This window comes from Polyodon spathula, chromosome 12 (assembly GCF_017654505.1).
Source record: "Polyodon spathula isolate WHYD16114869_AA chromosome 12, ASM1765450v1, whole genome shotgun sequence".
Taxonomy (NCBI): Eukaryota; Metazoa; Chordata; class Actinopteri; order Acipenseriformes; family Polyodontidae; genus Polyodon; species Polyodon spathula.
The window spans coordinates 40,171,417-40,195,167 of NC_054545.1; the positions used below are offsets into that span (position 1 = coordinate 40,171,417).

Here is a 23,751-nt window from a genome sequence, read left to right on the forward strand (position 1 = left end):
ACGTTATTACATTGAATGGAAAGATGCGACCCATTGAGATTGTTGGGAAATGTTGCTGTTTTGAATTGTTTAAAAAACAAACAAGTTGGACACTCGAACTCAGGTGAAAGAAAGTTGCAACGGAGAAAAGAAAAAAAAATCAGTGGACTGCTGTCATTTTCTTTTAAAGGCTGCAACGTAGGCATGTTGTTTCTATAGACAGGAAGTAAGTGCATTTATTGATACAGACGGATAACTTGTCATACCGTTTTCCTTTTCAGTTTACTGTATTTCATGCTTTTTTGTTTAATTCAAGAAATAAAGACCTATGACACCTATGTTAACTCATATTTCATTTCTTTAGAAAAGAAACAAAATCAACCATTCAGAACTGTAGGAACTGGAGCAGAACCGGAATGGAAAATGATCCAGTTCGAATCCCTGCCCTCCAGTTTGGAAAATTATTAAATTCCCCTGTATAATTTAAATTAACAAATTGCGGTCTGCATGGTGTTCACTGTCTATGTTCTTCAGCTGCATTTTTAAATTCTGGTCTTTGTGCAACCAGCTGACCACTTATTTATTTGAAAGCCAGAGTATGATGCATTAAAAGACAAAATTCAACATGTAAAAGGCATGTGTAGATATAATAAATATGTGTTTAGTAGACTGTAAAATGGTCTTCATAGTGTTCATTTCCATGTGTCTTTATAACTGTGCATAATATTCAAATGGTTACGTAAGACAAAAAAAATCCTGCTTTGTCTGCAACTGCAAGACATTCAAAATAATAAACAGATAAGACACTTTAGCAGTAACCTTTTGGGAATCTTTTTTTTTTGTCTCTCTTCTTCAACCTGAGTGAAAGAGAAATCAGGGTTGAATAAGGGTACAAGCAGGAATCCCCAAGGCTTTATAGCGAGACAGCTTCTGATGATAACGCTCATTTCTTGAATTTCTCTGTAAAAGGATAAAAAAATAATAAAAGATCACAGGCAAGCAGGGATTGAGCCTAATTTATTAAAACATGTTTACTGAACTCACTGTGTTGCCTTACTTATCAGATAATATTTAAAATCTTCAAAAGTGTTTCAGTACTGTTTAAGACGTGACACCTTCTAATTTTTTTTTTACAGTATAACTCACTGCATAATTTTAATAAGCCCCACTCTGTATATAAAAATTCAGCAACTGAAGGATAGTAAAAATACATACTGCATTATCTCAAATCTCCCATTCAGCTTCTTTGAATAACCAGGATTTTGTCTCTACCTATAGCTACCACTTCACCAAAGCTGCACAATAATTTATGAATAAAACTGGCTGGAAATAAAAATTTAGAAAGCACAGCTATCCAGTACCGTCAAACTCCCGGACTGCATGGCTCTCTCTCTCTCTCTCTCTCTCTCTCTCTCTCGCTCTCTCTCTCTCTCTTACTCTCTCTCTTTGTGTGAGCACAACAAAGCACAGAGCAGCAGCTGAGCTGTGGGTTTTAAAGACACATATGGGAGATGCTAGCTCTGGGGAGGTAAGCTCCTTGTTATTTTTGCTGAGTGGGACACACTCACAACAGCAAGGACTAGATCTTGAAGGAGCTGGTAATTGAAAATACATTTTTAGCAGCAGGGGGTCAAGGAAAGACCTTGCTTCAGAGGGAAGAAGCAAGTACAGCAAGTTTCCCCAGCTTGTACAACCCATCATACAACTCCTCTGCAACAACTACAGAAAAACAAAAATCCGGCAAAAAGGAAAATAAAGCAGTTGTCTGCATGCCTAGACACCAGGTCCCATGGATCAGAAAGGTGTGAATTAAACATACAGCAGCTACAAACTACAGCCTATTGACAAGAGCACTTTGCTTGTCCTTTTGAACAATTGGCTGACACTGCTCTCCCCACACAATTGGACAACACTTGGGTTTCTCAGGGGCTCTGGGAGCAGAGCGAGAAAGAGAGGGAGAGGGGCATTCAAAGGATCAGCATTACCGGAGGGCAGGGGTATCACCACAGTCGGCATGGAAACAACAAGTCAAGCTTGCTTCGTAGCAGAAGCCACTACTGTCCTGCCAGAACTGAATCAGAGAGACAGCAGAGTGCTGCAGAAGTAAGCAAGGCATCTTGAACTGCAGGCAGTGAAGCTTGAAGATGACATGAACAGGAAAAGAAAAGGGAAAGCCACAGACGGGCAGCTACAGCTAGCTCTCAGTGTTTTTTTCTTTCTTTCTTTTATTAATAAAAGCATTGAATTAGCTGCAGGGTATGCAATTTTCTTATCCTTCTCACTGACTTGCTGCATCCCGACTTCTATTGCCAACCTTCCCTTTGCGATATTGAAATCAGCAGCAACAGCAGAGGGAGAGTCTGTGAGTATTTAAGCATGTATAATCGGAATGGTTTTGGTTGTTTGCTTGCTCAGTTAATATACGCAGCAGAATGTGGTTAAGTGAAGAGGATCCCTGGTGTGGTTAAATAGAAGTAAAAACATAGCTCACCAACACGCTTCAAAACAAGTATTTTTTGTAAAGATGATTGGCACACTGCTGCAGCCTCTGGACTTCACTGAGGCAAAGTTTATTTTCTTCCTCTAAGAAATGCTGAAAGATTAGGTTGCAGTGCGTGATCTGTTCAATACTGTTCAGGACTGAATGTGGGGAACCAATCTTTTCAGAGATGTTGTTTATGCTGTTTTAGTGACACTGTGTGGAGTCATGGCATTGGAGGGTTTTCAGGATAAAAGATCCCCTTGTGCTCAGCAATCCAAGAAAGAGAGGAAAAAAACTCCAGGCGTCAAACAGTTAACCCTTGCCTTTTTTACCCGGACCAAAGTTCACGGGATAAAATATATCTACTCACAGAATTATTCTTTCCAGCACAGGGCAATCTGGTTTTTGGCTTTTTGCACCTCACTGGGATTTTTACTCTCGTGGTCCTCCAACCGCTTCTTGTATTTACTCTCTTTCCCATCCCACACCAAGTTCCACATGGAGTGGGCCAAGGAGTTAGCCTTCCCGGCCATCACCATTTGCAACAATAACCCTATTCGCTTCTACAAGTTGAGCAAGAGCGACCTCTACTTTGCTGGACACTGGCTTGGACTCCTGCTGGCTAACAGGACGGCCAGGCCCATCGTGCTTCAGCTTCTACAGGATGACCGGCAGAAGTGGTTTCAGAAGCTCTCGGACTTCCGTCTTTTTCTGCCTCCGCGGAATTTTGAGGGCACCACTTTGGAATTGATGGACCGCTTGGGGCACCAGCTGGAGGACATGCTGCTGTTCTGCAAATACAGAGGGGAGATGTGTGGCCCACAGAACTTCTCTTCAGTGAGTTATTGCCAATGCTTAATAGTTCTGCTGGTGGTTTTATAATAGTGTACTGCTTTACAATACAGAACAAGGGGATGTTAAGGTGCCTCATTTTAATCATAAAGACCATTTCTGGTGACAACATCATTTTGAAATCTCTTTTACATTTCAAAAGAGGTCCAGGACAGGCAGTCATTCTGAGTGCAGAAATATTGATCATATTCAAATCATACATTTTATTTCCCATTTTTTAATGCAAACATCCCCTCAATACAAACATGACAAGAAGCAGATCACGGGCGTCTTTCAGCATTCAGAGAAACTACATAGACTAGCTTATCTGTGGTATGTTAATATGTAAACACAAGGAAAGGTTATGCGCTAAAATCTAAATATATAGTTGGTGTGATCTTTTCATAAACCTCAGAATGTAGGATCATAGCAAATGGCAGTTATGCCCCTTGTAAGACGGAGGGGATTCATTAATTAGTTCCACGACCTTTAACTACCGACAGGGTATGCAATGCTTTGAATAATTACATGCCTCAGATGAGGTGTGAGACAAAAGCTAATTTTCTTTAGCTAACAAAAATAAAATCATACCTGGACTACCCAGCTGTACAGCGCCTTGCTTAATTTTCTATGTGAAAAAGCACAAAATAAGTGATGTACATAATAGTATCTAGTTGACATATAGTTTCTTTCGGTTTTACTGATCTTCATAATGTAAGAGGTAAATTTTTTAAAAAATATTTTGTAATTATTGTTTAATGCATGAGTAAGCATTATACAACCTTAAGAGGTATGGTAAAGTATATTAATAAACAATGTAAACTATGGTAAATGCATATTATAATCATTGGAAAACTGCTAAATTACTGTGCAAATGTATCACGGTAAACTTTTGTGGAGGCCACAGATGTCATGGCATTTACAGTCTCTAGATAAGCGATAAGCTATGGAATAGAGTGACACGTTGGAACCTGTACCAAGCACACAGTGCTTTTCCTATACGTGGAGCTTACAGGCAAGGGATGAATTATTCTACTGTGAAAGGGCTATCCATTTTAGGGCCTCATGCACTAAACAGTGATAAATTACCTGAAATATTGAGTGGTAAGAGAAACCCATACTGCCCGCAAAAAGGAAGGCGTGACCGCTCTATTCACGAATATAATACTATGCACGAATAAGGCAAGCTAAATTATTCATTTGCCATTCATCATAGCAAGCGAAATGCTGCACGCGTTACACACCCTTTATTTTAGTATATGGGCATTCCAAAGGACATGTAGTCCATCTCTCACTTTGTCAGAATGACAGCGAACATGGAGGCACCAGCCGGCACCAGCTACATCTTCAGTGGGTCTCCTTAGGATAAGAGGAGGCGGCCTGGGGAATGTCGTGCTTTGAAACGGTCAAAGCATAGAAACAGAAAATAATGAACTGAATACAATTTATTTGTTCACCTTTATCCCCCTCTTGTTTATTTTGAAGGTGTTCCGGTACCCAAACGTTGGCTAAATATAAATATGTTTCTTTTAAAGGGACTGCAAGTGTGGGGTTTATTTATTTCTTTCTTTCTTTTAAGAAATTGCTGCTTATCTGGCGATTTTGACATGCCGCACACGCTAGTCACAATTTGTTCAGTACTCGCTGTTGTCTTTTCCGTGATAAAAATGCTAATGTTTTCAGGGCCAAAATGATTCAGCATAATTCGTGTGTTAAAAGAGCACAACTGTCTCTTGGCCATTTGGGCAGTAAAACGTCATAATGGAGAAAATACAGCACTATCTATTCCTACAATGCTTCTTGCATTGAGAAAGCAACACGTTTGGAATCGGAATAAAGGGAATGATTATGTAATGCAGTTCATGTGCAGTGATCTTTTGGTAAGTTGCATTTTTAGAATCATAGCATTATGTACAGTATTACAAAACCGTATGTTAAAATATTGCCCTTAATCCACAAATCCTATGAAGCTTATATTTGACATTTTATTTGTAGTATTCTGTGGAACACAGGGAATTGTTTATCCTGGAAAAAATAATTAAATACAGTACCTGTAAGCATATATACATGTATCATATTTCCCACACAGCACTACTTGTGATCTGCTCTATTTATATTGTGATTTAGACAGACACCGTCTGGTTTCAATGTGCGGTAAACTTAACACGCGCTGAGAAAATAAGGAAAGTTAGCACCTTTAAGTAAATATGGTTTTCATATCAAGTCCCTCCTTCGCGGTATTAGGGAAGAGAATTTGAATACATTTCCCTGGATTACCATTATTAATTGCATGTAAATGACCCGCACGCTGTATCTTTTTCTACACGATTAATTTTGCGTGCAAAGTCATTGGCCTCTGGTTAGTGAATATAGCAGGTGTACAAAGCACTTACTGGGCTTACTGCATGGTAAACTGGTTACCGCTGCTTAGTGTATGAGGCCCTTAATGTCCTTGTAACTCAGAGAATTCCCTGCAACCACAGATTCCTTTAGAGCAAGGGAGGTGTTCGGGTGACTTTGTGAGATACACAGGCATGAACACAACGACTATTCAGGGCTCACTGGATGTTTATTCAGGAATGGGGCTTGTTTGCTGATGCTGTGGCACGCACAGGAATTATCCTCTTAGGCTCTGAAGTTATGTCAAAACACAAGAAAACCCAAAGCACTGTGGTATTTTTGATTGATTACAGTCTTTAAGAAATAGACTGCAGAATTGTACGGTGCTTCCATCCACCCTCTTGTCTTGTGCCATATATATATATATATATATATATATATATATATATATATATATATTATATCATATATATATATGACCCAACATGTACACATGTCTACTAAATATAGTATAATCAATTCAAAGTTCAGCAATTCACGGTGGTACTGTACATTGGACCAGGTAAATAATAACAATAATAATGTCCTCTCTGCAATAGAAAGTGAAAACAGAAACTGAGAATACAATACAAACTTTGATTATCTAGTGATTGGGAGAGGAGGTAAATTGCTACAAGACAAAAGACAAATCTCTTAAATGAATACAATTGTAATTGTGCTACATATTGAAGATCTCTGTTCACAGCAAAGGCTGATACATTTCGCATGTTTGGTTTGAGCTCATATAAGGTAGAGAGAAGATTAAATATAAAATAAGATAAAATAAGCTGAGGCTGCCATTTCGATGATGTGATCTTCAGAGAGATAGCAGCTAGCCAGTGTTGTGTCTAGCTTTTAATAATTCAGTTTTATTACATCTTAACTGTTGAGACATTCCATTTAATTTTCGTCTTTGACATGCTCTCTTTTTTGTCAAAACCTTTTTATTGACTCACCGTCAACATATGAAATGTATTACGAGTGGCACAGAAAATTCTGTTCGATAGAAGACACTGTGGTTCTCCATACTAAGAGGTTCAAAGCCTTTGTAAGACTTAAGATTTGTTTTGATCAGTACCTCACAAACACCCATTTCTGGTGGAGGAACATGTTTAACTTTGTATCAGACTCTTGCAATATTTGCATCCTCAAAGGAAATATCCTTACAAAGTACAGCTAAGAGCACTAGCATACCAGTAGCGTCAATTGTTAATGAAAATGCCTATGTCTAAGCCTGTTGCTATTGAAACCAGTACTTAAAAGTAAAAAAAATAATGAGTTGAATATTTCTGCTAAGCTTGGGAAGCTTACAAGTGTTATTGTCATATATTCCTAGGCGCCCACTCTGATCACAGAATGCCAGGTTGCTTACTGTCCCACAAATTTAAAAAAAAAAAAGGTAGAACATTCAGCTATAGGGCCCCAAAACTCTGGAATGATCTGCCTAGCTCTGTAAGGGAAACACCAAGTATCACTACTTTTAAACAAGATTAAAAACACAATTTTATAATGTGTTTTTATGCTAAAATGATGTTCCTTTTTTTTCTCTGCCTTGTTTTACTGTTTTATTTGTTCCTTTTGTTTTTATTGCTTTTCTTGCATTCTTTTATTAATATTTGTCAAAGTTTTTATTTATGTGTAGCACTTTATGTCAATTTTATATAAAAAGATAAAGATTTTTGTAAGGCTCATTTAATCAGTTTCATCAGTAAAGCAGTATTTTTGTAGAAGCACCCATTTTAGATGTATTTATTAATTGACTTACTCAAACTCAGGTTAAAGGTCTATGCTCTCCATGTACAGGTGGTACACCAGAGTTTAGCCATGAACTTGTCCCCTGGCTCCACAGACCCTGGTTGCTGTACCACGTGTGTTCTGTGTGCTATTTCTGCCAACTAGCATTGCAAGGGGATAGCATGGGTAGAAAATGTTGGATTCCCTTTCAGACCATAACAATTTTTTAAATATATTTTCTGTAAATATAAAAAGTGATTCTAAACAACAAGATGAATATGTAAAAGTTTTACATCTCCCTATATAATTAAATCATTTTGCTCCATGGAGTCGAATGAAGCATGTGGAATAATGTTACGTTAGAATACTGAATTACATACCACTTTGTAGTATTCCAGCATGCTGTACACTAGTATGGCTTCCAATAGACTTTTGCCACAGGCCCTTTTCACGGTTCCGGGTTCACGAAACCGGAAGTTTGAGAAGCCAAGTATTTTTACTTCCGCCGTCAGTGTTTACTCGCATCGATAATGGCGAAAACGAAAAGTAAAAGCTTTTTTAGCGTACCACAGTGTACACATAGTAAACAAAAACAGCCATATTTTGGATTTCATTATTTTCCAAGCAACCTAGAGCTTCTAAACAAGTGGGTGCAGGCAATTAAAAGAGAGGAGGACGTAGATTTTAAGATAAAACGAGGAAGCACATTCATATGTACTCAGCACTTTAACCGATCTGATGTCTTTACTTCGCCAACCGGTTGAAAACTTCTAAAAGAAAGGGGTTGTGCCCTGCCAAATGTAATGAAAGGATGGAATGACTGCCAAATAGAGAATCATCTTTTGACAGAGCAAGGGTTCGTCATATTGGTTGCTGAAACAAGAACAGACCAGCAAGAGACCGCCACCAGAGATCCCACTGCGAGCACAGAGCATGACTGCATGAGCAGAACAACTCCTGGTAAGCACAAATTGTATTGTACTGTATTTTGATTATTAAATTAAATAACATTTAGTACACAAATGTGTTTGTAATCCTATTTAAAGAAAGCCTGCATGTGCTCATCATTTATTTTTTAAATCTATTATTATTATTATTATTATTATTATTATTATTATTATTATTATTATTAATATTATTTATTAGTATTAGTATTATTCGTATTAATTCCTTTAGCTAAAGCCTTTATCCAAATAAATTTCCAAGAGTGCTAAATTATTAAAATACAGTATGTTCCATATTTATAATTACTGTCAGAGTAATTAATATTGTGAGCGGCATAAAATATTATAAAAAATAGTGTATTTATTTATTTTTAATCTTAGGTGCACTGGATAATGGCTGGAAAGGATAAAGGAGTTAGAAAATTGAATTAATAATAATAATAATAATAATAATAAATAATAATAATAATAATAATAATAATGTAAACTGGTAACAGCAAAAAAGTCAGATGTTTAGCTATGTATGTGTCGTATATAATGTATATATGTCAGCTATTAATTAATTATAATAATACCAGCAACAGTGAAAAAATCTAACATTTATGTGTATGTAATGTTTATATGTCAGCCAAATTAATGAATTATAATAATAATAACCGGCAACAGTGAAAAAGTTTGATGGTCTACTTCCCGCTACAATGACAACTACTCCTTGAGAAGCTACCAGAAGTTGTTTTACCCTGCAAATCAGTCAGTCAGATTTCAAAATGGCTGTGTGAAAGGGGCGTATACGTTCTGTAGAGAGCAATCACATGACCTTAACACTGATCTATTCCCAGAGATCTCGCAATTTGTCAGCTGTGATTTGGGAGTTTGTGTTTTGATTGACAGTCTGCCAATACTACCTGGCTGTGTATTTTGTTTTCTAATCCCAGCGGAGAAGACGGAAAAAAGCAATGGACTCTGGGATAGCAGTACAGACAGCAATAAAACCAAATACAGTACAAATAATCTCTCTCAGAAAATAAATTTAAATAAATAAATATGTAAAAACTTAATAATTGATAGTTTTCAAGCGAGGACGTTTATTTTATATAACCATTAAAATATTTAATACATAAAAAGTAATGCACTGTTAGCATTTTGGATGTAAGCACTCATTAAAAAAATAAACTGTGTTATTATAAAAGTATAATCAATATAAAAAAAGGTTTTCACCAGTTTTTGAACCAGTGATGGAAAGACACATGGCAGACCATCAGGTGTCCAAAGAAATGCAAACGACCCACTGCTGTGTCTTTCTGCAGCCCAGCTGCTTACTTATAACATTTGAAAAAAAAAAAACTGACAAGATGACAGCCTCACAAAAAAAATAAATAAATAAATAAATAAAAACAAAAATTCTGACTACAAAAGAACAGGGACTGATGAAAAGAAAAATTGGCCAATTGACTGCAATGGGTTCCACAATGGCATCTAACTAGGCTAATTTATTTATGTGTAAGTTTGAATTAGATTACATTTACAATGATAATCCATTTAAATCATTTATCACAAGTTGGTTAAGATATATTGATGATGTTTTTATCGTCTGGCATGGGAATACGGATGAATTAAACTTTTTTTTTTTTACTTTATATCAGTGGTAGATTACCTTCAATTACGTTTAGCTTAAATTCTAGTCAGATATCTGTACCGTTCCTTGATGTTCAGATTTCTAAATCTGGTTCACTTTTAAGTACATCTTTGTATAAGAAAGATACAGATAGAAACAACTTGTTGAATACAAAAAGTTTTCATAAAACAGAACTTACCCTACAGTCAACTTTTGAGGATCAGAAGGATATGCGATTCAGAAAGTGAGTTTCAGAATCATGCTAATGAATTATGTGATAGAGTTTGCACTCAGGGATATAAAGACTCAATTATTGCTCAGGCTTATGATAAAGTAAGATATACTATCTAGCGATCCTGTATTTGCTAATAAACGGTCCAGAAATCTGAGAGATCATCTTGTTAAAGCCAATACTTATGTTCCACCACAGCATTTTTGGTCTCAAATTCATTCTGTTAATTTCCCTCACTATAACTGTGCTACTTGCAATGCAATGATTAAGGGTGACTTTTTTAAAAATCCACATTCTGGCAAAAAATACAAAGTTAAGGGAAGATTCACATGCACAACTAAATTTGTAGTACACATTCTAAAATGTCCTTGTGGATTTTGTTATGTGGGAAAAACTATTAAAGAAGTAAAAACCTGTATTTGTGAATGTAAGAGTGCAATACATACTGGAGATCTACACTCCCCCATTGCCAGACACTCTAAACAATATAATAATGACATTTGCTCTCTCAAATTTCTGAGCACTGAAACAGTTAAAATTCCCTGAAGAGGTGGAGATCGCACTAAACTTTTATTACAAAGAGAAGCTTTCTGTATTCATAGGCTTAAAACCAAAGCTCCATTAGGTATGAATCAAGAACTGATCCTATCAGTCTTTTTGTGAATTGATTTAGATTATATTACACCCTGTAACAATTTTTTTTTTTTTTTTGTTCCTGAATGTAAGTGTTATTTCCTAATTGTTTATGCCTCAAAGTATAGAAAATGGCTATTATTCCACCACAAACTTTGCTTTTGTGACCAGGACAGTGATATTTCAAAATATCACTATTTCCAATGGGAAATACAGTATAATCGTAAATCTCGAAAAACTACTCACTTCTAAATCGTTTGTAGTCATTTTTGTATTACTTTAGTATAAATACATGTTAATTTGGATTCATATGTTGTTTTTTTCTGACTTTATGTGAACGAGAAGACACACATTTGCCCGTTTTCCCATTGGAAATAGTGATATTTTGAAATATCACTGTCCTGGTCACAAAAGCAAAGTTTGTGGGGAATAATAGCCATTTTCTATACTTTTGAGGCATAAGCAATTAGGAAATAACACTTACTACCCAGGAACAAAAATTGTGTTACATAGTGTTATCATTAAATTATGTATTATGTTGTGTTCTTTTGACTGTTTAAAAACCTTTCTGATTGATATAATGATTTTGTTTATTGGAAACTATCTAATTATGTATTATTTAGTTTGTTTGTTTTGTTTAATTAATACAATGTATGTGTTTGATTATTATAAATTGTATTTTATATTATGTTAATTGATATTATCTTTAATTGAAGCTTAATTGGCATCCTTCCTGACTTGATTAACTTGTAAATATTCTAATCATACACCTGATTCTTGTTAAGCCTATATAGTTGAGTCTCTTTGTTGCTTCATGATGCTCTGAGGCTTGATAGCTGCAATGCATCTGCTATTTTATCTTTTTTCTTTTGTCACCTGCCTAACCATAATAATAAACAAAATAAAAATACTCTTTTTAAAGGAGTGCAGACTTGTTTCTTTTTCAACGTAAACGATTATGTATTATTCATGGACATACATTTCTTAGAGGGTACCGGTAGTGAACTGAAAGTGAATATAGACTTATTTCAATAGAAAATATGTTTACAAATACTTTTATCACATTGTGCAGCCCCTTCTATTGTTGTGATGGGCTATTTTAATGCACAACGTGTTCAAACCATGATAAGCTTCACAAGAAGAAATATACAAATCTCATGGGTGAAGAGAATAATTCTAACACAATACAATAGTACCTGTATGAGCTGTTATTGTTAGCCTACAGTAGTCTAACCTCTTCACACAGCAAAAGTGATGATTCAGAGGATAGCCACCAGTTTGTTTTAGCAACAGTCAGTGGATAAACCCACCCACAATTCTCTGTGATTGGCTGCAAATATGAATGTTGATTGTTCAGTAATTCTCCACAGTTGGATGCATTGTACAGCCATACTACTCGTTCAACCTTCTCAAGTCCCATCAAGTGTTATGCATGAATTAGTTAGTTAGGGTACAAAAACAGCAGCCTGCATGAAAATACAATATTTTGTCATTTCTGTTACCAGCACGACAATGCTCTGGGGGGAAAAAAAACAAACAGGATGAAATGAGCGTCCCAAGAATGGTTCTGAGAACACTGGCACTAGTGTTCTAAAAGTGGGATGGTCCCGTCCAAAACGAGATGTATGGTCACCTTACCTTTAAAGCTTCAATGATAACTATAAATTATTCTCTTAAGGACCAATTCATTAATTGTATTGAGCACATAATACTAATGAAAGCCATAGTCATCTTTCACATAGTAATATTGTATATTATACAAGTTCTAACATCAGTGTTTGCCTCAAACCAAATACAATTATAACCAACAAACTCAGCCACCAGACACACAGCACCACAAGAAACAAGTTGATATGAATATGCTAATCCAATTTAGAAGTAGTTTTTCTTTGACTTCTATGAAGCAAAAAAGGAAACCACTGAAACTTGAAAAGAACTCGCCAATCATCTCACAGTCCCGACTGTCAGAATCCAAATTAGAGTACACTGAATTGTGTGATATTTTTATTTCCCCATTTTATAAGCACATTAAAACAGTCCAGGGTGTGCAGTAGTTATGAAATCACCTCACATCGCACCCATGTGCTAATTTCATAAAATACTGCACTCCTGGACTGTGTTACTGTACATAAACAACATTTAATTTTGAATTTGATCTTGTTTTTAATCAGCTGCATTTTAGATATTTCAAAGCCTGTGCTGCTCTGGAACACTCTGACCAACATTATTGCTTTCATCAAATATAGTTTATACTCTGTAGTAGTGAGGCCAGAGATTCTACATCTAATGCAACTGTATCAATAAAAAAGCAATCTACTTTAAAGTTGTTGTATGATGCAGATGCTGAAGCTGCTCTTCTGCAGTAATAATACGACACAAACACAAGAACCCTTAGGCAATCCACAAGTACATTTATAAACCATTAGCGGAGGAATACAAAGAACTATGTCTGAAATGATAAATAAGGAGAAAAAAGCAGTTGAATACACTTGTGCTAAACAGGCCCTGATGAAATCAGCATGACGAAAAGATGAGGACCATGAAGTATATCAACAGTATGCACAGAATAGTGAAGAAACGAAATTACAACGACTAGTTCAATGAAAATGTGACTTTTAACATCTAGGTGTCATTAGCAAAACAACTGAAGTGTTATTTAGTGTGACATGTGGACGGGCATACAAGCAGACACCTCCAGACACCTCCTGCACAACCTGATGTGCACAACCTACAGCCAATAATTTGCAGTAAATAATATTAATAGTCAACATAAAAAGTTTTTTCTAGATATAGGCAAATATGGGCAACTATACAGAGAGAAAGACCCCCCCCCCCCATATACATTATCCCCAGAATCTAATCCTCTAAATAACTTACATTCCAGTATGTATGGACATACTTACTTAGGAACATCTCCACTATACCCCTATCCCTGGTAGCTGTATCCCCTGCAGGACATAATAAGGGATTTGTGATTCATACGAATCAACTTAACTTTTCAAGTGTTTTTATTTGATTTCCCTCGAATTCGAATGGTTTATTAAACTATTGGGAACTGGACGATTTTTTTTTTTTTTGTAGACAAAACTGATTTACAAAAACAGTGTGTGTAGGAACCTGCATTGCCTACCAGCAATGTTAAATGATGTTCCGTGCTACATGTTTTCTATTGCTTTGCAATATGCCATTCCTTATCACCTTCTGCTTTGTGGTAGACTAGTCTGTGCCTAAGCCATTCCAGTCAAGCAGATGTGATTTGCGTTAGGGACTTGATTTGTTAGATTCAGGATGCACACTGGATGCTTGGGGACACAAAGTGCTCCCAGGAACATAACTGAAAGCTGTTAAGACTTACATCAGTGGAAAGTTTCACCAGCATGGAAGGAAGCTGGGCAGTCTAGTGTGCTAGTTTGCTGGCTTACTGCTTAGGATGGTTGGAGTAGAAATTCAATCTCACACAATTTTGCAAATCTATAGTATGTGCAGATCATATCTGTATTTCATACTTAATTCTTGGCATTCCTGGTATATATTTTATTGTTTATTTTCAGAAATTTTCTGATGTATGAAGTAGAGAACATTACAAAGTGTAGTATTTCAGTCTTCATATGATTTTTAATTATTACAAAGTACATGAACAGTATAGAACACTATAGTAGACTGGGTAACATTTTACATTATCTCTAATTACTGTGTTTTTACACAGTAGTTACTCAGTAAATACATGTGTACTTACACATAATTACAATGGTATTATGCATAGTGTGGGAAAGTGTAGTCTGGGGGTGAGAACTACGCTTCCCAGAAGGACACAGGTTGAAAAGCCCTCATATGATCATTGTTTTTGATTATTGTTTAATTGTTATTTTTCACCCACACCTGGTAATGACTGTAAATTAGTTCCAGGTGCAGGGTTTAAAAAGCGTTCAGCCAGTCTGCTCGGGGCTACTATGTGTGAAGAAGCCCGCTTGATAATGTGCATGAGCGTACTGAAAGACAACGGTACAGTGTGCAGCCTTTTTGTGAATAGTGCTTTGTGTAAACCTGTGAGTTTTGTTTCATTTTTTTTTTTTAAACAGGTAAACAGCTTAGCTGTCCTGTTTGAGTTAGGTTCCTGTTTGTTTTAGTTAGTGCTCAAAAATGAGCTAGGTGTTTATTTTGTTTTAATTCTTGTTTATTAAAAAAAATAGAGCGTAATAGCGCATATGTAACTGAGATTGATTTACCAGGGAGCAGGAGGATGATGGGAAATGTAGTTTTGAGAGGTCCATGTGAGTACATGGGAAGCCATCTTGAGGCAGGGAATGCAATGTAAAAGTTTAAAAAAGTGGTCAAAATGTAAAAAAAAAAAAAAACGAAAACAATACACACAGCTTACAGTTGTAGCAACACATAGGAACATGTAACACAATAAAATAAAAGGTCCTTGTGTAACATTTAACAGTGGCTGCATTAAAAAATATCCATTGAATTGACCCCAGTGTAATCACAATCGATAGACAGTTGCATTTGGCCATATTTAACTGTTTACTCCAGTCTTCAATTAAGTCCTGTTTTTTTTTATTTTATTAAAGAGAGAGTGCCATGCGAATGATACAAAACTGAGAAGAAAACAGTTTTCTAGTTCTTATAAGGGTATGAATAGTAGTACTTAAGTTGTTTGCTTCTAGTTTTGAAAAATCAGCAGCTTTTTTTCTCCTTTCAAAAATAGGAGTTAGTTAGACTGGAGTAAATGCTTTGAAAATATGGTGCTATGCTTCTTCAGAAACAATCCATTACAGGTGTTGCCCAATAGAAAATAATCCTTTCGCTGCCCCATTGTTTTACCTTCTGTCATACCAATGATCTTTTTCACATAGCAGTTTTACTTCATGTTCATTCGCTAAGATATACAATATATCATCCACTTTACATTATGCTTGTGTCGTTGCTTTGTTTTTGTTCAGAACTAATTTCTAGCTTGCTACATATCTATTAATATTAAACTGCACAAACGTTATTGACTTGTTTATAGTATTTCAAGTTTGTGAAGTCACTAGAGCCAATGTTTCTGTGTTTAGAAGATGGCTTGTAAATTGTGACAGTCTGAAAGGACAAATGAAAAACTAATAGAACAGCACAAAATGCCTCTGACTATGAATTTGTAAATTATTAAAAAAAAAAAAATCCTATTGTGGCTTTTTGGTCAGGTCATCCTGCTAGCTGATATTATATAACAGCTTTTCATAAAAACAGAGCTGTGTTAGATGTGTTGTGTTTCTTGCCTTGCATCGCCAAACAAATCCAAAGTTTAAAAATAATATTGTAAGTTATCTAACATCTTAGTAATTAAAAGTGATTGTTTCTAAAGCATAATTTCAGAAATCTTACTTGCTGTGCACTTTCATTCACTACATGGGTCTCAAATGTGCCATTTTGGTACTACACTTGTCCTGTCTTGCAGAAAACAACTTTTGGAAAGAACCAGAAGTCATATAAATTTTCCTGATATACCGGGTGTCCTTGAATAGAATGGGACTCAGACCTGGAAAAGACATTTTGTCACCCTTGTGGAATGGCTGAGCATTTGGGCCTTATGTCATTTTTCAAATGTAAGGAGAAAGCACTAGTATCTGTTGGGTTCTGCAACTGGAAAAAGGCCACAGAGAGATTCGGGGCACATGAATAAACACATATTCATAAAAAAGCTGTGGTTAAATTTAGTAACTATACTTCAGGTAGCAGTGTTGTCAGTATATTGTCTGCCAAAGCATCTCGGGACACCAAGTAAGCACAAATGGCTTTGTTACAAATGTTGGGGTCAATGCGGTTTCTAGCAAGACAGGGAATGCCAACAAGTGGAAGTTCTGATGCCAACAGCTGCGTCCCTTACTTGCAGGGGACTCAGCTGACCTTTAGAAATGGCTGAAACAAAAGCGAAAATGGCTAGGACATGATATTGAAAATTAAACATTAATGTAATGGCAAGTAATGGCAAACACTGTTCTCAGGAATGTAGCAAAGAGGGTCAATTAAGATGGATACTATGCACTGACTGTTGAAGAAACATCTGATGTATCAACCATTGAACAAGCAGTAGTTTTGACATTCATGAGGACTTTGTTGGTTTGTATAGCACAGGCAGAACTGATGCTACTACATTGACCAAAACCATTAAAGATGTACTTTTGAGGCTCGATTTGACATTAAAAGATTGCCATGGACAATGTTATGATGGGGCAAGTGCAATGTCTGGGATTTATTCAGGAGTGCAAGTCAGGATTCTTAACACCTTGAAGCCCTGCAGCAGTCATTTTGAGTGGTTTTTAGTTTTAAAATATAATTTTCTCCAGCCGTGTAACACATAAGGGGCTGCATATTCATGTACCTTTCTGTCCATTCTCACAAAGCATGAAACGTGGGAGTGCAGAAATAATGGACATATATTACATTATACCTAAAAGCCCCGGGAGCAGTCACATTGAAGGACACAAAGAAAACAAATGTATTTTGATTATACAGAACGGTATTTTACTTTATTATTTTTTATTTACCAGTTCACAATGTGTTTAGCTGTAATCAGATTAGTCTCTACTCTCTGTCTGACTGAATGAATGTTCAGAATGTTGCTGTTGTTTTCAATCTGCATTTGAAGACTGGCACCTGCTTGCCAGCTGCGCTGCTTTGGTCAGTCAATTAGCATCGGAACTAGTGAAAATAAATACCACAGACAGTGGAGTTTTACAACGCAACAAAATATGGAGTTGATGTTTTAGATCAGATGCCACAGAAGTATTCTGTATAAGCTGGCTCTCGACGGTGGTCTGTTCGGGTGTTTTATGTATTGGACCTAGTAGCCATCAGCTCCTGTGTACTTTACAAAGAATGCACGGAGAAGAATTTACCAAGGAGAGAATATATTTTACAGTTAGCACAGGAAATTTGCAAGAAGCCTTTGGAACAGAGGAAGACTGACAAGTTTGTACCCATAGCTGAAGCTGGCAACCCCGCTGAGAGTCACAAGAGACGCAAGTACCAGGTTGGCAAGTGCAATAAAAATAAAACTTCGGAAAGCTGTGCCCTGTGCAGAAAGACGATGTGGAGAAGGTCATTATCTGTGTTGATTGTGAACAGCCTTAGACTCAAGGTAAAGGAATAGCCCTTTGTCCAAAAAAAAAAAAAATTAGACTTTTTTTATGACTTCTTGTGCTGTGTGCTTCTGTAAAATGTTTTCTCTTAGTTTCTTTATCTACGTTGTTCAGTTGCTTTTGCTCATCTGATAATAAACCGATTGCTGTTGAAAAGTTACAAATGTATTACTATTGTTTCATTTTTATTAATATGTATGTTGTAAACCGATGTCTGTTTAGATGTTGTGGCAAAGTGGCTGCAGATTATGAACAGGTGCAGAGGTGATGCAGTGCAGGAATAATCACACAGATGGAAACTCTAATCTGTTTTGGAAAATGGTGCATTATTTTGTTTTCCTTGTCTGGCGACCAAATAATAACCTCTGGTTCTACACAGTAATGTGTAAAACCAGAAGAACAGAAAACACAGATTGCAGTGTTAAGCAGTGTTGATCCGGTTTACGTATTGGCCCAAGGCGGCAGCTCCGGATACATGTTAGCTGTCTGGTGGTTCACAAACAAAGACAATTACTAACAGACAAAACAAATAAACAAAACACTCACGAATATTCTTTTTATATTTTTGGGAACTCTTCTGGTTCTTCAAGTTCCTCTCAATTTGAACCAAGCAAAGGAAACGATTTATGATTCTCCAGCCCCTTTATGCTATCACGCATAACCCCTTAGTAAGCGATTGCGGCTGTCTCTATTGCTTACAGCTGCTGCCTCGTTTATCTTCCGGGTCAATACTTTCCTGCAACAGAGTCTCACCTTCTTCCAGGCTGACCGACTTCCCAACCCAGGAAATGAACTGTCAGGCCAGCCCATCCAAAGACTTTCCCTTTCGCTACTTAGCGCCTTCAGCAGTGTTTTGAATACAGCCGTCAGAAAAACTGAAAAACTGCTGCAGGGCTTCTAGGTAGGAGTATATCTCTGGTCCTTCTACTGTTAAGGTGGCTATGTGTTGATGTGTTGGTTTCCCCATCGTTGCAGGAGAAAACCACAGTTCCCTGTGCCTCCTAAGGCACTCCCACCAAAACACCAGTTCTAATCAAAGTCTGCCCTTGGGTACTCACACTACTGACCTTTACATCAACAGTGCAAGATCCCTCCCAACCATTACCCTTAGACTTACCTGCTTCCGGGTTCAAAAATTGGGAGGCCATGTCACACTCCATAGCTGCGGTGCATTTCCGAGCAACGTGACTGGACTTGTGGCACTGGTAGCAGACCGGGACGAAAGGCGCCAGAGGAGCCTACATGTCCCACTGTCTGGCCGACAGCAAGGTGGGGACCCCTGTTTTACCCCAGCTGGTGCTTGGACATTGATAACCTTTACCTCTGATTTAGATATATTACTGCAGTCATTGTTAAATCATAAATAAATAACAGCGTCTGTAATATGCACACTGTAGTATTTAACTGGTTTGCCAGTGGTGACACGTCCCTTTGGTCTTAAATAATTTTTAGATGTCGCAGTACAGAGAAGTGATCTGCATTTTCTGTGAGTATGAGAAGATAAAAATAAATTAGAAAGGCATAATTTAGCCACCTGAAATGAACATTGCTAGGGGAACATACACAGTTCCAAAGGATTTGGTCAATAAATCGACTCAGATGCAATGTAGCTCTCTCAATTATTTTAATCCATGTCTACATTTACTGCACATCCTTAATTGTCAGGTAGTTGTCAGATGCTCTTGTATCCAGGGCCTTTGAAACATCGGTGACTGGATAAATCTTTCACTATGAAACCAAACGTTTACATTTCTCCTTAAAATTACCTTCAATTTAATATTATTTCTCAATTGACGGTAATACCATTTTTTTTAGGAAAAAGTATATTTTCCCTTTTTTTGTATCTGAATTTCCAAGTCCATGCCTTACTTGTGAGTAAAGTGGTTTAACTCTTTCAGGACCAGGCATTTTTTCAATGGGATGCTTCCCCAGGACCAGTCGATTTTTGGCTGTAGTTTACTCTCTTCCTATAAAAATTCATTAAACATCTATTTTTTAAATCTTGAAAAAAGTGTCCTTTTGTCAGCACATTATAAATAAAATATTTATTCATTTCATTATTATCAGTAATAAGGAAAAAACTTACCTGATACATTTAGTTCATGAAATACTATATGTTATATCTATTCCTTTCTTGATATGTCTGAATGTTGTAAAAACAAATACAAAAAGTATTAAAACACATGAGACAGAGTAAATGTTCTAATATAATTATAACTGAAAAGAATAGGTTTACAGTATTTCCCCTTTTCTTATTAGCTCTAAACAATTTCCTGTCTCCACCCTTCAGACACTGAATGCCCCTCTCAGTGACATGAAAAAAAAAAATGCAATTCAAATTTCAATATCTCCGCATCTGTGAATATCTCATGCATGTCCGTTCTTAAGTGTTACTAAATATTTGAATTAAATACCCATACGGTGTTTCAGCTGCAGAATTGTAAAAATGAATAAGTGATAAGCACTTGCTTCTGCAACCCCCAGACCCGCAGTTTATGCGGCACATTGAAATCAATACAATATAGCCGACAATTCAATCCAGGCTTTGTAATAACATCAAAGTCATCGTGAAAGAGGGTATTATAATCCTGTTGCATGCTTGAAACACTGATGAAAGTTATTCTACACATCATATATTATTATTATTATTATTATTATTATTATTATTATTATTTAGACTACATTTCTCAGGCAGAACACTGCCACCCTGAGCGTGATTGTGCAAAAAAAAAAAAAAAAAAATGAAAATGTGCATATTCTAAGCTCTGCACAGATCAGTGACCATTGGGACTGCTAAACGAAAGCCAAAAACTGTTACATTTTACAACGCAATGAAGTACGGTGTGGATATAGTGGATCAAATGGCACGGCTGTATTCTGTCAAAGGTGGTACTTGCAGGTGGCCAGAGGCTGTTTTTTATAATGTTTTTGACCTGGCACCCATCAATGCTTTGCTTTTGTACAAGGAGTGCACCGGCAACACAATCACTCAGAGGGACTTCATTTTGCAGCTGGGTCTCGCTGGAGGAAAACGTCTCTCTCTCTTTGGTATTTTTGAAAAGTTGCCAAGAGCAGAGAAAAATTGAAAGCACAAGCTGCAAGGTTAGTAAAGGCAACAGTCGCTAGACGATGTAGGCTGTTGAAAATAATTATTTTAAAATGGAACGCCGTTGTGCAGCGTTTCGCTCAGTCTTCAGCTGCCAAGTTCTGAGTCCAGGGAAGTGGCAAGCTGACTTCCAGCAATAAAATTGCCAAGGACCTCACAGAAAACTCAGAGAGAAGGGCTTTTAAAAAGAGACAGTCAACAACTGGAAAGAGGTTAGTTTATACCCACCTTACTTACCTGGTTGTGAGAGGCAAAAGAGAATGAGTTCTCCGCGTAGTGACTATTTAATAAATCGGTGGGCAGGATCGAGGCCATCACTCCACGGAGGGGCCTACTGGCAGCTTTGATATAAAATGCTCAGTGCATACCTGAATTGTGGCATACATATCCCAAAAGTATTGGTTGGTGATTGTCTTTAAATTGAAATAGAACCAGAATACCCTTGACAATAAATCGACATTCACAAAATGTGTCAGAACTATAAAACAAAATGTTAGGGTGCACAACTAATCTAATATTACATAAAGAAAAAACTATTGGTTAGAGATATTAGTGAACAGTAAACAGCTCATTGATTCCTTAGTCAAACGATTACAACAACCACAACATTGTTAGCATACATGGCTAATATTAATTATGGTTAGTTACACAAAGTAGTCTACTTTGCATTAGTATGCAATACTCATTTCTCATTTTAATCAATCATATTTCATATCAAATTGCACAAGAATTAATTCAACTTCCCATTAAGAATGGAATCCAACATTCCAGTAACTAATTTATCAAAATAGTTTTACTGTGTTAGTTCAGTTTAGACGTGATCTACCAAACTGACAATATGTTATCAACCTCAATTGATTCTATATTCAAATTAACTCAGAAATGGGGCAATGATCAAATTCTCTGCATTTATTAGGCAACTCCTTTGAATTACACATTTCAGACAAAATACATGTCTTGCACATTCCAAAACAGGAATTTATATTCTATTCCTAGAACAATTTATCCACTAACTTGATAGCATTAGCTACAGTTAATTTCTTGAGTCATAAAATATTTTATACTTTGAATACTTATCGATTTTCAACAACTAAGTCAGTTTTCTCAGGGTCATGAGAACACTACAATTTCTCCCATCGCTTTCTATCTGAAGTTCCACCGAAAGAAAAGACGACGGTACTTTGCTTGAAGTAGATTCTACCCCCACTTCAGAGCCTTACTTATTGCTTGTCCCAGTCTTTTGAATTAAACTCTGACCATCTTGATTGGATCGTTGAATTCATGGTGGTGTTTAAAGTCACACAACGTACTTAAAACACTGGTTGGTTTGTCTCTGGGTCACTCTTTGGCCTTGCTCACAGCTTGTGATTGACAGTTCGATCAAAGTTCCTTTGTCTTGTCAAGGGTGACTGACCACTCTCTCCCCCTCTCCACTTTCTTGAGAGGGAGGAGAGACCTGCTTCTTGCCAATGTCCAGAACTGCCTGTTTGCAGAAATTCCAGTTCATGATTACACAAAGGAATTTTTACAACCCAGCTTCACAAATATCCAGAAATAACCAGATTTGACTGCATTGTCTGCTGCACTCCCATTTCCTAAATGATCAGTCAGCTTACAGTTAGCTACTGTGCTAACCCTAACATGTCCATAAACACCTCTATTATATAACAGAACAAAAGGTCTTAGCAAGATTCCCTTGCCAGATTAATTAATTAGCCAAGAAAGCCATCCCTAGTTAGAGACTACAAGCCAAGCAGCACTATCTGTTTTATGCTAAATGCCATGGTGGCTAATTAAACTTTTGTTTTGATTGATTAAATTCATTCCTCAGTTTTTTTTCTTATTAAATTTAATTAAGAGAGCGTTTACAGCATGCCTTCAGATTCATGACCTCCTCCCTTTTATTACACTCTCCAAGCTTTGACACAAGTATGTGCCACAACACTGCAATGATTGCTTTAAAGCTAATCAATCTGCGGGTTGTGGTTCATAGTCTTATTCGGAAAGCCTTACAACTTAATTACAGCCAGTTTGCGTTACTTTACAAATGCGGGCTCGATTGTTTAACCAGGTATGCTTTTTTTGTCTTTCTTTTTTTTTTTTTAAACAATGGCACAGCTACAATAAATAAATCACAAGCTAGTATGTATTAATCTAATCTGATGTTAAACGTCACATAGGAAGGCATGAGGGGGATACAAAATTACCTGAACAGTAAACATCTGGATATATAAAAGCACCAAACCAACGTGTTTATTATTTTAAAAAATTAAAATAATATTTAATAAAAATAAACTGTTACACATTTTTCATGTGTAAAATTTAAACTTGACTGATTTTAATAAAAATTTCATACTACACACACACACACACACATATATATATATATATATATATATATATATATATATATATATATATATATATATATATATATATATATATATAATCTTGAAGCATTTAAACTACCATGAAGGTGAAAGATGTTGGCTGGGGCCTTTGTTTTAGTTTATTTTCATTCGTTTATTCAGTTCGACAATACAGTAGTATAATGATACAGAGTCATTTCATGGACATACTGTATCATTTACTGAACCTAGTTTGTGAGATGCGAAAATGTATTGATTAATCAATTACTGATAGAAATGTTGAATACAAAAAAGATTGACTATTGTTTTAAACATGAACA

At 36.3% G+C, this 23,751-nt stretch overlaps 1 protein-coding gene across 2 annotated transcripts in view; it reads left to right on the forward strand.

The window, feature by feature from the left end:
- Window positions 1–23,751, forward strand: part of LOC121324635 (acid-sensing ion channel 2-like) — a 330,778-nt gene that overhangs the window by 213,611 nt on the left and 93,416 nt on the right. Inside the window, exon 1 of one of the 2 annotated variants that reach the window (XM_041266729.1) lies at window positions 1,446–3,298. The exons of the other annotated variant lie outside the window; for it this stretch is intronic. Within the exon in view, the coding sequence (XP_041122663.1) occupies window positions 2,624–3,298 (675 nt within the window). The 5' untranslated portion in view covers window positions 1,446–2,623. Of the gene's footprint in view, window positions 1–1,445; window positions 3,299–23,751 lie in introns of those variants that run through there. 2 annotated transcript variants of the gene reach the window in all.